This window comes from Diadema setosum, chromosome 12, assembly GCF_964275005.1.
Source record: "Diadema setosum chromosome 12, eeDiaSeto1, whole genome shotgun sequence".
Classification (NCBI taxonomy): Eukaryota; Metazoa; Echinodermata; class Echinoidea; order Diadematoida; family Diadematidae; genus Diadema; species Diadema setosum.
In genome coordinates, this window is record NC_092696.1 from 37,387,869 (window position 1) to 37,403,774 (window position 15,906).

At 40.4% G+C, this 15,906-nt stretch overlaps 1 protein-coding gene across 1 annotated transcript in view; it reads right to left on the reverse strand.

The window, feature by feature from the left end:
- Positions 1–236: 236 nt before the first annotated feature.
- The window catches only part of LOC140236204 (low-density lipoprotein receptor-related protein 4-like), an 82,006-nt gene continuing 66,336 nt past the window's right edge, over positions 237–15,906 (reverse strand). The window contains exons 21-35 of the mRNA XM_072316172.1: positions 15,591–15,722; positions 14,230–14,367; positions 12,804–13,062; positions 12,467–12,629; positions 11,675–11,897; positions 11,138–11,263; positions 10,363–10,540; positions 9,308–9,526; positions 8,462–8,708; positions 7,934–8,078; positions 6,494–6,607; positions 5,579–5,795; positions 4,386–4,571; positions 1,780–1,903; positions 237–1,188 (exon numbers count right to left, since the gene is read on the reverse strand). Of these exons, the coding sequence (XP_072172273.1) occupies positions 949–1,188; positions 1,780–1,903; positions 4,386–4,571; positions 5,579–5,795; positions 6,494–6,607; positions 7,934–8,078; positions 8,462–8,708; positions 9,308–9,526; positions 10,363–10,540; positions 11,138–11,263; positions 11,675–11,897; positions 12,467–12,629; positions 12,804–13,062; positions 14,230–14,367; positions 15,591–15,722 (2,711 nt within the window). The 3' untranslated portion in view covers positions 237–948. The remainder of the gene's footprint in view (positions 1,189–1,779; positions 1,904–4,385; positions 4,572–5,578; positions 5,796–6,493; positions 6,608–7,933; positions 8,079–8,461; positions 8,709–9,307; positions 9,527–10,362; positions 10,541–11,137; positions 11,264–11,674; positions 11,898–12,466; positions 12,630–12,803; positions 13,063–14,229; positions 14,368–15,590; positions 15,723–15,906) is intronic.

The following is a 15,906-nucleotide window of genomic DNA, read 5'->3' on the forward strand; positions in this document are numbered from 1 at the left end:
TAAAGTGCTGCTGAAATGCTTTCTAGTTTGACAAAGCTTTACAGGAAACTTTCACTCCCAGGTAAAACTAGAGGCTCAAGCATGATTTTCCGTTTTCAAAACAACTTCTGAAAATACCATCTCACAACTTGTGGGATTTTCTGTCTTAATGTCCCTCGCTACGCATGCAGCTTGCCCGGCACAGCTGAAAGTTGAAAAACGTCACTGGACAGAAGTTTTCACTGTAGACTGCCACGCAGGTTGACAAACCATTTCTTTATAAATCTCACATCTCATGCAGTCAAGCCAGAAGACATATAATGTCCTAACTCCTGGAGCACAAGACTAATAACATCATAAAACGGCAGTGGTTTGCTGAATTTTCTTTTTACACACCATCTGTGTTTGCATACAAGTGCAACGCTTGGCATAGTAAACAATTCACATTGTATTAGCTTCTCACAACAGCACAACAAAGTAAGAATTGCGTAATTCTCCGTCAAAAAAATTGTTAACAACAAATTTCTTGTTTTTTTCCCCACAAGGAAATGAATTGCAAATATTGTGCAGAATGCTGACGTGGCATAGGCGAGCTGACCTTGGAGGAAAATGAAGATTTTTTGGCATTTATGAACACTTTTATCTCGTATCCATCGTCTCCCTGCTTTCCTACCTCCGTTTGATATGATGCCACAGTAAAAAAAATATATATGAAAAATTAGAAATTGTGGCATGCCATATTTGCAGCTTTTTCTCTCTCTGTACAATAAAAACAAATGCATCCAGAGGTGTGGCCACTCTCAATAAAGCGCATTTCATTCTTTCCCACAATGCACCATCAAAGCTGCACATCCTGTGCAGATAGAGGGCTCCCTTTGGTGGCAATGTCATAGAGCTCATCTGCATGGCAAAAAAAAAAATGAGGCAGCACCTTGTGTCTTCGTCTCAACACAAAGGTAGTGGGTAGCCTCAGTCACAGCAACCGTCCGAGTATTTGCAGAGTTCATTCTCGGTCACACGCACTTCGCAGAACGTAGGGTAAGGGTTGTTGCAGTTCTTGGCGCGCTTGCCTTTCTTGCAAGGCCTCGTGTCATTGTAGCACGGTGCCGTCGCTCCGTACACCATTGGCGGAGACAACATTTTATCAGTCTCTTCATTATTGAGCCTTGAGGGAAGACTACCATTGGAGCTGCTTGTATGACTTGCCGTCTGTAGAATAAAAGTAAAAAAAAGAATTTTTCATTGGAAGGAAAGTGATGGGAAAAATAATCTAACTTGATGAATTGACACTTAACTCACTCACAGCCATTTGTTAATTCTCCGTATCGCATATGAATACAAACATGACGACGTGAACATAAAAATGATGCTATGCAATTTCATTTATTTCTTCATAGGGATAAATAAGAAATTACTACTGTAAAAATGCAAGTTTTTGCGATGTGGAAACTTTCACACATTTTGTGCAACCATAAACTGGAGTAAAATTAAAAGCACACAAATATTTTTGCTTGCCGAATGTTCCACCACGATTGTAGTTAATGCCCTGATTCTGCGGAATTAAAAACATACAAAATTCACATCACCTAGCCGAGCGCGAAATATTATTTATGCAAAAATATCTACTTCTACAGTACCCTACAATGTTGTTACTTAAAACTACAGAGCGTAAAAAAAAAAAAAAAAAAAACAGAAATCACACCACACCTAATCATCGACAGTTAAGTTTTCGACCTAAACTTCAAGTCTGGCAACTGCGTGTGAACCAAACTATTGGTAGCAGGCGGAGAGGAAACCTACCGGTTTGGAGTACGCCAACCAAGCTCTCGTAATCCTTGGCTCTATCATGACCTCGTTGGTCATGTGATTGTAGCGAGGGTTGTAGAAATTACTTCGACTGTCAAGTCTACACCTGGTTCTCCTCCTGAAAGGGCAAAAAGAAATTGATGTTCAATGCTCACTTCACAACTGAGACATGTTGGGAAGCATCAAGTCATGCTTGCTGATACCTGACATATCACCGCTGTTTACAGTCAGACCGCAACGCTGCTGTTAATGAGCTCAAATCAAAAATTTATCGTACGTGCAGGTTTTTGCGCATGTCCTTCTCAGCACCCGAGATTTTGCGAGATAATTCAAAGACAAAGTGCATGGTCTACGAGATTTACTTATTGGCGACATGAAGATCTACTATCCGTGACTAATTGACATGGTTTGTGAATATTTGAAATAAATCACACCTTTTAATGCTTACATTATACAAAATGAGCTTATGATACCATTATTCATATCTCTGCATTATATTGATATTTTCCAAACAACCCTGAGACAAATTAGAACAAGGCTTTCTATTTATTGCCAACCCGACCCGTTCATAGGTGAATCACCACATGAATGATAGTCAACGTTTTAGATATACTTGTTATAATAGCACACTAAGAACCGAATTGGTCCCTCGCTTAGAAAACAATAAAAATTGAAAGTCTCGTCGAGTAAAAATCATAGTGTGGCAATTTGAGATACATGCGCTCCCATGGTATCATTAGATAAATTACTCAGCGATGTATACAGTGGATTAATAAGGAATAATTATTCTAATACCAAAAAGAGAGCCCCAAAGAACTCATGTGTGCAAACACAGTGCTAGATCTTTTTACTATTGATTTGTATGCTATTTATCAATGCACTCTACTCTTATCTAGTTGTGCCGGCAAAAAAAGTTCAAGCCAAAGTTGAGCTGTCGATCAGAGTGGAATGCTGTTCTTGTTGTTTACGTGGAGATCTTACACCAGCTGCAGTTGCCTGAACCTGAGCGCGTATACACACATTGTGCGCGCACACACACACACACACACCATATAGGGTCCTACACTGTCATCTACACACAGTGTATTACTGTTATGTAGAGTACATGTTTACTGTCATTCCGCGAGGTGCGTTCAACTCTCCAATCAGAGGGAATTAACCAATCAGAAACGCGTATTCGCGGCAAACTGAAATCTCGTCAAAAATTAACTGTACAACGCAATGATTTATTCGCCAACCTGACCCGTTCATAGGATCAGTCCACATAAAGTCATTACGTTTTCATAGAATGATATTTCCTCTTTCATTTTATACCTCTTCCATTTTGGTCCACCTTAATTTCGTCGGTCTAGTGTACCCCTTCAGAAGAATGAAACATATGCAAATTTTGTGTTTTATAATTTCCTTGTTCAGTATATTTTATATGTCATAACCTTTCAAGTGGTTGAATTTCATCAAAGTACAACTCTTCAGCTTTTTATTGATATATATAAATCATGAAGATTGATAATGTCGTTTAGATTTACAGACACTCTAAAAATGTGGTCTCCCAGCTCATTACGTATTCATGTCCGCGAGGTCCATGCATACGCGTACGATAAATTCGAAGGCTTTTCAGGACGTTGCGGTCTGACTGTTTAATAACTAGATATGCATGCATTCAGATCTTACATACCAGGTTCCTGTACTGTACCCTCTATACTCTTCAAACATACATCTTCAACAATGCCGCACAAATTGTTCTGATTTGTTACAGGTAACTTTATCCCGCTGAAGACTAGTCCCGGGTATACTCAGGCAGATGTCAATGGGAAATACATGTTGTAGCAAAATCAGTTCACCCTTGACGGGTTTCGGATGCATAGTACAATGCAAGGCACAACTTTTTAACACATGAAGAGCAACATTTTGTACAGTAAGATTCAATCAAACCTCACAGAACCCAATTACTTATATTTCAATTTCAAAACTCTAGAAGAATGTTACGATCAGAGATTAGAAATCTGTTTCACAAAATTTGATTCTGAATTTATCTACCTTTGTTTTCCATTAATTTCATACCTTTAAAAAATGTTCTTTTTATTTCCTATTTCTGCCATGAATGACTTAACAAACACAAACCAAATGTAAACCGGAGAGATGGAGTAGGTACACCCATTAGTCTCTAATGTGTAATAATAATGATAGTAACAACAACAACAATAATAATAATGATAATAATAGTAATAATAATAATAATAATTATAATAATGCCTTCATTACCCAGGGTAGCCTCTTCAGTGTTGGCACTGCTCTACCAGAGGGCCCTGCCATTACTATTACCCCAGCGTTAACAGGTACCTATTTATACACCTGGGTCGAGAGGGACATGGTGGGCAAAAACATCTTGTTCAAGGACGTTAGCACTGGGCGGGACTCAAACTTGGGTCCTCTTATTGGAAGCTGGGAGTCTTATCCACTATACCACAGCGCCCCCACAGTAAGGGCAACCATGAGGCAGTAATGCATAAGGCAACCATAATGCTACACCAATGGAGAATAAGAAGATCAGGGAGGCAAGGGATTAATGCTACTGTTAGAAGATCAAAGTTCACTCTGACCTGTTTCGTCTCCAGAGCAAGAAGACCATGAGTAGGATGATGATGACGAGGAAGGCTAGGATGCCGCCAACGATGTAGAGGTAGAAGAATCGGAACTTGGTCAGGCCCGCCTGATGGATGCCTTCATTGCCAGGTTCCTCACCGAAACCTGGACATTGGCCCTTCTCAATCTCCTCAAGGGTGCACCTGAAATGAGAGTAAACGAAACGCAACAAAAAAAAAAAAAATGACTTGATTAGATGATTCATCAGCTTTTGATGCTGGTGGTGCATGCCTGTTATAATGAACACGGTTATAATAAATTTTCATCCCAACCGGGTAAAAATTCACTTCCCAAAATGATTAGCTACATACATGTATCTTTAAATACTTTATTCATTCGGCTATAACAAATTTTGATATAAGGAAACGGCCAGTCCTGATGACTTCACAGAGACTCCAACTCTCCCGTTTTCGACGGGAGATCTCCCCCCGAAAGCCCATTTTTGCAAAATATCCCGTTCTCCCGCTTGAGATTTGATTTCTCCCGCCCTGGCTCTGTGTCTCCCGGTGGAAAGGATTTCTTACTTATTGCTAACGTATGTTGAAAAAATAAGCCTTAGATAGCACCAGAGAACATCTAGAACCCTAGGAACTTCGCGGTTTGCACACATCAACTTGGAGTCTCCCGTTTGCTAGGGGTTTCGGGCGGGAGAATCTCCAGATCAGAAGGTGCTTGGGGTTGGAGTCTCTGACTTCATTAGAACAGCATCGCCTGTAAATGTGAGTTTCTTAATTCATGACAAAACTGCAGGTCTCATTAACCTGTTGGATACTAGTCCTGAGTATACCTGGACAGGTGTCTTACGGAATACGTGTTATAGCAAAATCAGCCTGTCCTCAATGGGTTAAGCTACTTACAAAATAGGAGTCAATAATTCTGTAAAACACTCTATTATGGGTTACAGTTGTATGAACTGAATGCAATTTGTTTAGCTTTCAAGCGCATTTGCATCAGTAAGTGTATGGGGGGCCACCCGTGCAATTCTTCAATTCATTCCTTATACATCCACCACACAACTGCATTTAAATGCATCCTACTATTAAGCAGACTTAGGATTGGATGCTATTTGAATTGCCTGTGGGGTCAACTTTGTGCTTTCGGAAACTAGCGAATGAATATCAAAAGTTGAGAGGAAGTGAAAAAAATTTACCCTCCAGGTAAGAATGTTCCAAAGGGTGGTGTAGTCTGAGCTGCGCCCGCCCCATCACCAGTAGCAGGCTGGTGGATGATGGTGTGAATACCCTCAGGAGCAGTGGTGGTGTGTCTCGCTGAGGGGTGGTGGGTGATGGAGAAGTTCGGGCGGAGTTTGGTGGTAGGGGAACTGGGCGTCGGCTGTCTGGTCTGAACCACTGATGTGGCACCGGGAGCTGTGAGTAGATGGATGGTGAGGGGTAAAGGTTAGAACAGCTTACAAGGTTACGACATTAAATGATCGATTCCATTGATTGATTGATTGACTGTCTGACTGAATAATTGATTGATTGATTGATCGATCAATCGATCGAGCGGTGGATGGATGAATGGACTGACTGACTGACGGACGGACGGACTGACTGACTGACTGACTGACTGACTGACTGACTGACTGACTGACTGACTGACTGACTGACTGATTGATTGATTGATTGATTGATTGTTGTACACAATGAAAATTCTTGGTACGTACATTGGATATAACAACAGATATACTTACAACATATCCAAGTACACAACACAGACATTAACCAAACAGAAACTGACCGAAACTGAGACATATGGACATCCAATGTAACATACCATTACAACATTATACATGTCCTTCCCCCCTCCGCCTTTTAACCACAAGTCTCAGTAATATTTCCAATAACTAAGGAGTTGAGAGCATTAAATGTAAAATATATCTCATCAAAAGTAACCAGTCTGGTGTTAAAAAATGTGGGAAAATATGGTTATCCATTGCAACTGTATGTTGTTGCCATTATTACATAGGAGATGAATTAATACAGAGAAACATGAGAACAGACATTCAGACAGACACAAACAGAAACAGTCAAACAAACAGCAAACGAGTAGGAATGACACTCACTCAGTGAACAGGGTCGATCGTCCGGTTGATCTGGACAGGCGCAGACATAGCCCTGTGGTCTGGCCAGACACAGGTGGCTACACCCCCCGTTGTCCACTCCACAAGGGTTGGTCCCTAAAAGGGGGGTAAAGAAAGAGAGAATGGTATAACATCGGCTCCACCTCCTACATAGTAAACCATGCCTTGACAATAGCCCCTGTCAGACTATGTGAAACTCAGCTTAGTTTCACTTCTATGTATTTTGATTCAAGCAGTTTGGACAGTTTCACCGCAAACTTTTCAACAAAAAAAAAATTACCAGCAGAACTTCCTACACAACTTACTGATTGCACTTGAAAAGTTTTGCACTTCCTGCAAATCTAAAGTGTAGTTTTGTATAGTGTGGCCACGAAGAGCCGAAACTTCAACAAGTTTATGATTTAATAGATCCATTACATGTTGTTTATGCACATTATTCTGCTTGCTGTTGCACGCTTGCTTTTTTGACATTCAAAGAGGGTATGCGGTTTTCATTTGTGTAGAGCTTGTATGTTACGGATCGATACTACACATAGTTTTGCATTGCTAAAACTACGCACAGCTTCATTGACAGTGTGATCACGTGCTCAAACTACAGAAATTTAACGGGAAGAAAATGTGTAGTTTCTTATACTGTAAAACACGATATATTCGTGGCGTGAAAACTTTGTGAATTGGAGCTGACGGACTTTCTTGCAGCATAAAATTTTTATGAATAGCCAATGGCATCCAATGCATAATGTGTAGACAAGGACTGTCGCATGCATTTTCATTTCGCGAATTTTGTGAAATTAAAATGCACGCGAACAGTCCTCGTTTTACAGTAGTCTGACCGGAGCTATTGTGTACTCTGCGATTCTGCCACTACACAAGCCTACAAGCACTCACACATGAAAAGCCGGGGGATCCCAAAGATCAATCAATGAGATACTTGTGTGGTATAGGAATCTCATGAGGCAAACATTCCAAAATCAGAAGTCTCTCACATTCTCTTGCAAGAACATCAAGACATATTCTAGTTTCAAGGAAACCTCGTGCAGATCAGGAGACTTAAGAGCTCTGCAGTGAAGTGAATCCATTTGCAACTTTAGTTCTTTAACTGTTAAGTAGTAAAATCATCTACAAAGTATCACAAAAGCTCCAAATAGAAGTGGGCATATGTCACTTGAAACTGCAACTCATCAATGCACTCGTAAGAGATTATTTCTTTTTTATAATAAAAACTTTCCCTTTCTTTTTTTCAATATCATGTAACAGTCAGGGGAAAGTTGTAGGTTTTCTTTTTCTACTAGCTGATATGAGACAATCTGATAAACTAGAAAGGTAGGAATGAGACAGGAATTATTTACCAGTCTCTCATTTCTCTACTAGCTGATCTAGATTCAGATACTAGAATGGAGGAATGAGAAAGGGGTTATTTACCAGTCTGCCTCAAGGGAGACACCATATGAATATGCATGAGAGAATCCAGGTTCCTTTGAAAAGTCACCATTCCTAGGCCAGTCGACTTGTCAACGGTCTCAATGGTGTTGGTTCGCCAGTCAGTCCAGAACAGACGGCTGCCAAACTGTACGCACAGAAAAATGAAAACATTGTCGAATGTTGTGGCTTGCTTCAGCACACTTCACAGGGAATTCAAAGGAGAGTAACAATGTGTATGATAGGATTGATCAAGATTATTTTACAAGTTGTTCTGCGAATCTCCATATAACGAGAGTATTCATACTATTATGTAAGAGAATGCATTTTCTTGGCATATAAAATGTGATAGTGGATGAAGTGATGGTCATAAACAAAATCATGTGTAAAGCCAAATAAATGTCTGGTCAACCAATCATTTGACTAAGATCTTCTTCAATATTTATGAATACAACTAGAACACAATTACCTCTTTGAGTAGGATAATATGTTACAAATAAACTAAGTTCCAAAGGCTGACCCTTGACATACCATTGTCAGGCCAAAGGAGTGAGTGGTCACATTATCAGTCAGCACCACACGGTGTTTGCCGGCGAAATCAGCGGTCTCGATCTTGTCCAAGAGGGCATCCACCCAGTAGATGCGTCGGGTGGCGTAGTCAATGGTCAGTCCGTTGGGCCAGCCGAGGTCATTGCTGATGACCGTTCGCCGGCCGGTGCCGTCAAAGTGCGCCCTCTCTATCTTGGCGTGCATCCCCCAATCACTCCAAAACATGTACCTAGAAATTTAAGGAGTAAATCACTGTCAATAATCAGCTCTACACATCTTCTTACCACCACATACTGTAAAACATGATATATTCGTAGCATGAATTTTTCGCGAATTGGAGCCGACGGCCTTTTTTGCGGCATGAAATTTTCGCGAACTGCCACTGGCATTCAATGTATATAGTGTAAACAAGAACTTTCGTGTGCATTTTAATTTCGCGAATCTTTGCGCTCGCAAAATTCGCGAAATTAAAATGCACACGAACATTCCTCGTTTTACAGTATATAACAACAACAATGTAAATATCTCAGAAACAACTAAAGCCAGGGCATCATAAAAATCTGTGCCTTTTTCTATGTTTCTCTTTTAGGTAGTAATAATGGTTTACATCAAAAAGGTGCTGTGAGCATTAAACACTCTACAAACTATGTGCACTTTGCTTGTGATGCAAAAGATCTGTTATTATATCACGGTGGAAATCATTAATTTATCAAGCTTTCCAGCACTGAATGACTCACAACCTTCCAATTACAAGAGGCACACCACGAACTAGAGTCAGCTGCCGGTCTCAGAGTGAGCAGGTGGCTGGGGTTATTACCCTTCACTCACCCACTGGAGGGGTACAAAGCGATGGCCCTCGGCTCCTGGAGACCGGACGATACCACAACCTTTCGAGCCGACCCATCCAGGCGAGCCACCTCGATCTGGTCCAACCCCGTGTCGGTCCAGTAGAGATTCCGGCCGATCCAGTCCACGGCGATGCCGTCAGTGGTCTGGAGTCCCTCGGAGACGACAGTCTCCACGTTGGACCCGTCGTAGTCTGCTCGTCTGCACACAGGAATAAAACAGAATCAACTTTGTCAATCATTTGTCAATCAGTTGCAAAGAATCAACTTTGTTGTGTGACGTTATCTGTCCATTGTAAAAAATTTTAGAGTCTGATACAAAACCCTGCAGTCATTTACCCTATCCTTTATTGTGCTTACAGGAAATTATCCATTCTGAAGAAAATAAGTAGAGACTCCAATTCTCCTGGGTTTGGCGGGAGACCTCCCACTTTGTGGCATTTTTTCAAAATCTGCTCTCCTGCTACGTGTTGAATTTCTCTCACTCTAGCTGTGTACAGTACAATGTATCTCTCATTTAATTTAGTTTTCATCTGCTTTCCTTTAGTTTTTTTTATATTTTTATTTTTCATTTTATTTATTTATCTCCATTCACAGGGTGGATAGCCCTTTCAGTACAAGACGGATTTTCATAGGGGTCCACGTAAAAATACAATAGTGTACACGGTAAAACAAAGTAAAACAATATGAATTTACATATACAACAAAATAAACAAGAAAAAAGTACTCAACAAAATGAAAACATGTATACTTGTTCACTGCAAAAGCATGGAAAGTGTCCTTAAATAAACGGAATTCTGAGCCAGCATATGCAAATAATCATTCATGATATTAAAATCAATCAATGTATATAAATATACAGTAGTAACAAAAGATATGTATTGTCAGATGTGTTCCAAAATAAGGCTAAAATATGATAATATTGCAACACTGCTGACAGAAATGATCAAAGACACTTAACTAGCGAACGAGTTTCAGCCGTATTACAATAATAACCTGCTAAAACTACAATTAAATAAAGGACATTTCTGATCTAACCTGATGACATCGAGAAAAACATCTGTGAAGTAAATCTTCCTTTCTATACTGTCAAAGTCCAAAGCAACAGGGTTCTGGAGATTGTCGATAGGCAGGGCGACATCAGTATGGTCTGGCGTATCCATGGAGATACGGCGAATGCTTTGACGGTTGGCAAAGAGAAGGAATGTGGATGGAACTAGAAAGGAAGGAAATCAAAGTCATGGTGAGATCACAATGATTTATTATCGATTAATTACATCAACTGAAAAAACACTCAATTGTCTTTCAGCAACAGCACAGACATTTATTATCATCATCATTATCATCACTATTGTTATTATCATCACCACAAAAAATGGTTATTTCAACATCTGCAATGGACACACCGTGGCAATAACAACAATATCATTAAAAAAAATATGTATATGTACAACCATATGACATTGATTTTACTCTTCTTACTAATCTTTTTAAATGAATCGATGATGGAACAATAAATCCAGCATCAGGACAGGAACGGCTGCACAAGGTTTACCATTTCTCTCACCATGACAACATCATCAGCATCATCCTCTACATCATTAAATCCTTACCTCTACCAATCCCTAAATCCTTCTTCACCCTCATCCCACCCATAGACTTAGCATCTCTACAAGTCTTGTTATCACGGCTGATGTTGATACCAGTAGGACAGGCACAGGAGTACCCCTGGGGGTTCCCCAAATAGTGTACATCATCATTAACCTCCTCATCTCTACCAATCCCATCACCCTCCTCCTACCAAGAGACTTACCACCTCCACAAGTCTTGTTATCTCTGTTGATGTTGATACCGGTAGGACAGGAACAGGAGTACCCCTGAGGGTTGGCCAGACAGAGATGACTACAGCCACCGTTATCAGGACCACACACACTCTCCACTGGTGGGGAAAGGGAATCAGGAAACAAAATATTGATGGAGAGACACATTGCACATGTTCACACACTTTAAAACATCCTACAATTTACTTTATTTGCTATGCAGAGCCTACTGACTGAAGGTGGAGTATTTTGTGTAAATTGTCTGAACTTCAGAAAGAATTCAACTTACTCCATTACCCTACAGCATCTGTAACCTTGAGGAAACTTAATTATGCTCCTACCTGTGAGAAATTTTACGTTTTTTGGGAATTCTCATCCTTACACCTTACCCTTAACACCCTTTCTGTTTGTGATTGTTACATGAAAATTTTTGTGACATTTGCAAAAGGGATATACCACCTTTAATCTTTACACCCTGGGGTTAATCCACACACCCCTCATCTTGACCTTTCACCCCTTCCAAAACTAACCTTCTTCCCTCATGTCCACTGCCTTGATGTCCATCAGACTGTTGATGTTTCCCAGGACATCGGACACCCTGCTGCCGTCCTTACGAGCCCGGTGGATAGTGGCTGTGTCCCAGTCCGTCCAGTAAATGTGACCCTCCAGGTAGCTGATGCCGTACGGATGGAGGACGTTGCTGACCACCAGCTCACGCCGTCCGCTGCCGTCAATCTGACATGTCTCCACTCGCTGCATTCAAAACCAGACATCAGTTTTATAGATAGTGAATAACTGTATCCCATATCCCAAACTATGCTGTATTTCATTTTAAAGTCTATGGTCCACCTAGATCTGTGGACTGTGATCCTTTCTGAGAATGTCTGAGATGATATTCTTGTAATCTAAAACCCAAGTCTTACTGGATTCACATTTACAGCAATCTACTTCTGCTAGCAACTCCTACACCATTATCAATTTGACGTTGAGGAAATAAGTTATTTCACAGCTGGCAGTATTCTGCAATGACCTCTGGAACCAAAGATTTTATAAAACATGGAAAAATCTTTTAGAAGAGCAGTTAAAAACAGTTAAGCAGAAAGTGGTATCTTATATGTATGTGCTGCATGAATGGCTTTGGTTAATTTGGTCTGAAAAAATACATATTTACATTCCAATATGCACCTGGTTCAAACATGAATATCTAAGAGATAATAATTTTAAGAAAAGGTCTGCAATGACCTTTATCTGCACATGTCCAGATTGTAACTATGGCAGGCTTATAGTTCAAAGGTCAGAGTTGAGATGTTATGCTAACAGACCTCAGTCATAGCGTCAACCCAGAAGAGGCTATCAGTGGATTCATCCACAGCGATTCCATTTGGCCACTCCACGTCCTCCGATATGATGGCTTCTCTCATCCTACCATCCATCCAGGCTCTCTCAATCCGAGGCTTGGCTCCCCAGTCCGTCCAGAACATGTAACTATGGCAACCACAACAAACAAAAGCAACAGGTGTTTAGGACAAGGACTTGTTAATTTATCTTGAAGTTGAAACTATGTGTCCCTTCCCACAACAAACAGAAGTAAAAGGTGTTTATACGTTATACAGCATACATCAAAAAGTGATAAAGGAAGAGGTCAGCTATGTCTCTCACCCTCTGGTGTTATGTAACGCGATCCCTCGAGGCTCGTCCAGGTCTTCCCAGACCAGGACCTTACGCTGACCGCCGTCCAGTCTGGCTACCTCAATCAGGCCACGGCCAGTGTCCGTCCAGTACAGCTTGCGACCCCTACGGTCCACCACCAGGCCCTCCGTGGTGTCCAGACAGATGGACAGGACCTCTTCAGCCTCTGACCCATCCAGGTTTGACCGCATGATGTTGTCAACAGCATTATCGGCCCAGTAGAGTTTGCCTGCAGAATGTAAGAAAGAAGGCAACTAAAACATGACAGGTTTGATTTGATTTGATTTATTCTCTGTACGGCATCCTTTACAATTCTTTTTTTATCAATATAATCAAACATAATATCGTCGCTGGGGTGACAAAACCTCGTATCTCAAAATTGTCAAATGTTCAGGAGAGCGAAAAAACATGGCGGCCAAAGCACTATAGTGAATGGGAAAGCCTTCTCTTTGACATGTCATGGTGGCTTCATTTTTGGAGTAAGACAGTTAGGATTTGGCCAAGACATCACTTGACCCATTATTTGACCATTAAGCTAAAAAAAAAAATTTTGACATTTTTGAGATACGAGGTCTTGTCACCCCAGCGACGATATATATGAATATGATACTCATTATATATGTAGCTAGTTTCTACAATTTTAACAATTTTCATTACATATACATCTGTGACATAATTACTGTACATGTGTTATGGACTATCATACAGAATCTTGTTAGTTGAGAAGGTTGAGACACAAGATCAGGGTGAAGACTATACAATCAAACACACAATAAGCAAATCTTCATGGTAGAAGGAACAACTATATTTTCTTTCAATTCACTTGTATAGAATTATTTATCTGATCTTACCTAATCCTTGTCATTTATAATACATGTCTCCTCTGACATATTTGCTCAACAACTTAGAAGCGGAACAGACCATACACTTTCCATTAGGGTGACTTATCAAATAACAACAATCTGCTTCACTTTATAAAGCAAATAATACACATTATTTTTTCAGGCATTAGTATATTGTAAAAGTGGATATTTTCGCGCGACTAATTTTTTGCGCTTGTCCCGGTAAGAAGAGTTTCGCGTGTTTTTAACTCCGCAGAATCAAGACATCACGCACAGGAACATGTGGCAAGCAAAAATATTTGCGTGCTTTTATTTTCGCGCTAGTTTTTGGTTGCGCGAAATGCGCGAAAATTTCCACTTTTACAGTAATCACCCGCACCTGGTACCTTCGAAACAGTCCAATTGCCATTGGCTATTGCCCTGGGCATATTAGGCTGTTTTAAAGGCACGAGGTGTGGTTAATCCTTATAAATGTCATCACTGATGTGTATTATTTGTACACTAATTCCCTCCCTCAATTATCATCTGAAACAAGATATTCAAGCAGTCCGTACCTTCTACAGTATCAACATCCACGGTCACAACATTCCTGATCCCATTGATAGGAAGCACAACATCTGCGAGGTACGGCTTTTCCAACGACACGACTCGGATGTCGGTCTTACGGGCAAAGACCAGAAACTGGGTCATATCTGAGAGAGAGATGAAAAAAACATGTACACATATAAATTCATATTTTCATCACCATCAACACTGTACAACCAGGAACATTTGCAACACAAAATTTTCACATATTTGAGCCAACAACCTTTTTCGGGGCAAGAAGCTTTTGTAAATTACCACTGGCATTCAATGCATTCTTGGAAAAAAAAACAACAAACAAACAAAAAACTTATGTGGGCATTTTACTTTCGAAAATCTTGGCTTCTTGTGAAATTCCCGAAAGTTTCATGCACGCAAAAATTTCTGGTTTTTGAGTAGTATCTTGTGCGATGAAACTTTGAATAATCCGTATGATCATCGTGATATATGTCTGACGGCCAAGGTGCTAGCAGGTGGAATACTCTGGGCACTCATACTGAATTATGATCTCAATTATGATTTGAATAATGATTTGAAAACATGGTGAACAATGAACGCGTGTGGGCAAGCATTCATAGAAACAGCAGGCCCGAGTCCCTGCTGAAGGGTTTGGCAATGAGGGTAAAGTGCCTTGGCGAGAAGTACAACCACTGCAGCTAGGTGACTTGAACCAACGACCCTGTCACTGAAAATTTTTGGTCTTATCCACTAAGCAAGAACAGTTTCTATGATTGACAAGGTGCACTAGATTAGCTTTAACTAGAGAGGTATTAGAAGAGTGCAACTAAGGTGCTCACTTTTGCTTCACAGGCTTTTATTCTTTGCAGAAGATGTCAGTTTGATTCTTCACAGAAGACAAGAAACATATCATGGCTTTCTACCTGCATCATGATGCATGCAATACTTAGTATTATCTTCACATCCTTCAACAAAGCCATTGATATCATCATCTTTATTCCTATTGCACAGTTTCCAACTATGATATTGGTGTCCACTACTATAAACATATTTTCCATTTTCCAAAGTCAGGTGAGTTTTGTATTACATTTGTACATGTATATGTAAAAATGTAGTTACGTGGAAGACACATGTTTTGAGTTAATAGCTCCTTTCACATGTTAGTCTTCTTCATTTATCTACATAGCTTCCCAAACGCTATGCATGATATAAAATAGATTACTTTTTACTTTTGAATAAGTCACTGAATGAAATACAAGTTCTTTCACATTGTAAATATATTCTGTTCTGAAGACCAGTCTCAATTCCATGCAGCACTGCTTTTTGGATCACACACTGAAACACGAGAGAACCATCCGAGTCCAAGCAATCTCACCTCGTTGGCAGGTGTGTCCGTCTCCCTGGAGACTGATACCAGTGGGACAGGCACAGGTGTAGCCAGGGGGTGTGGGTGAGAGGAGACACAGGTGACTGCACCCTCCATTGTTGGTATCACAGGGCGTGGCTCCTGGTAGAGGGGTATAAGATTGTTAAGGTTTGCTGTGTCAAAACAGTGTTTATGGTTAACACGTTGAGGCAAGTCCCAAGTAAACTCACGTAATTTGTGTTGTAGCAAAATCAAATCGTCCTCAATGGGTAAAACATCAAATAGAAATGTGACATATGGGGATATAAGTCATGAAATGTCATCC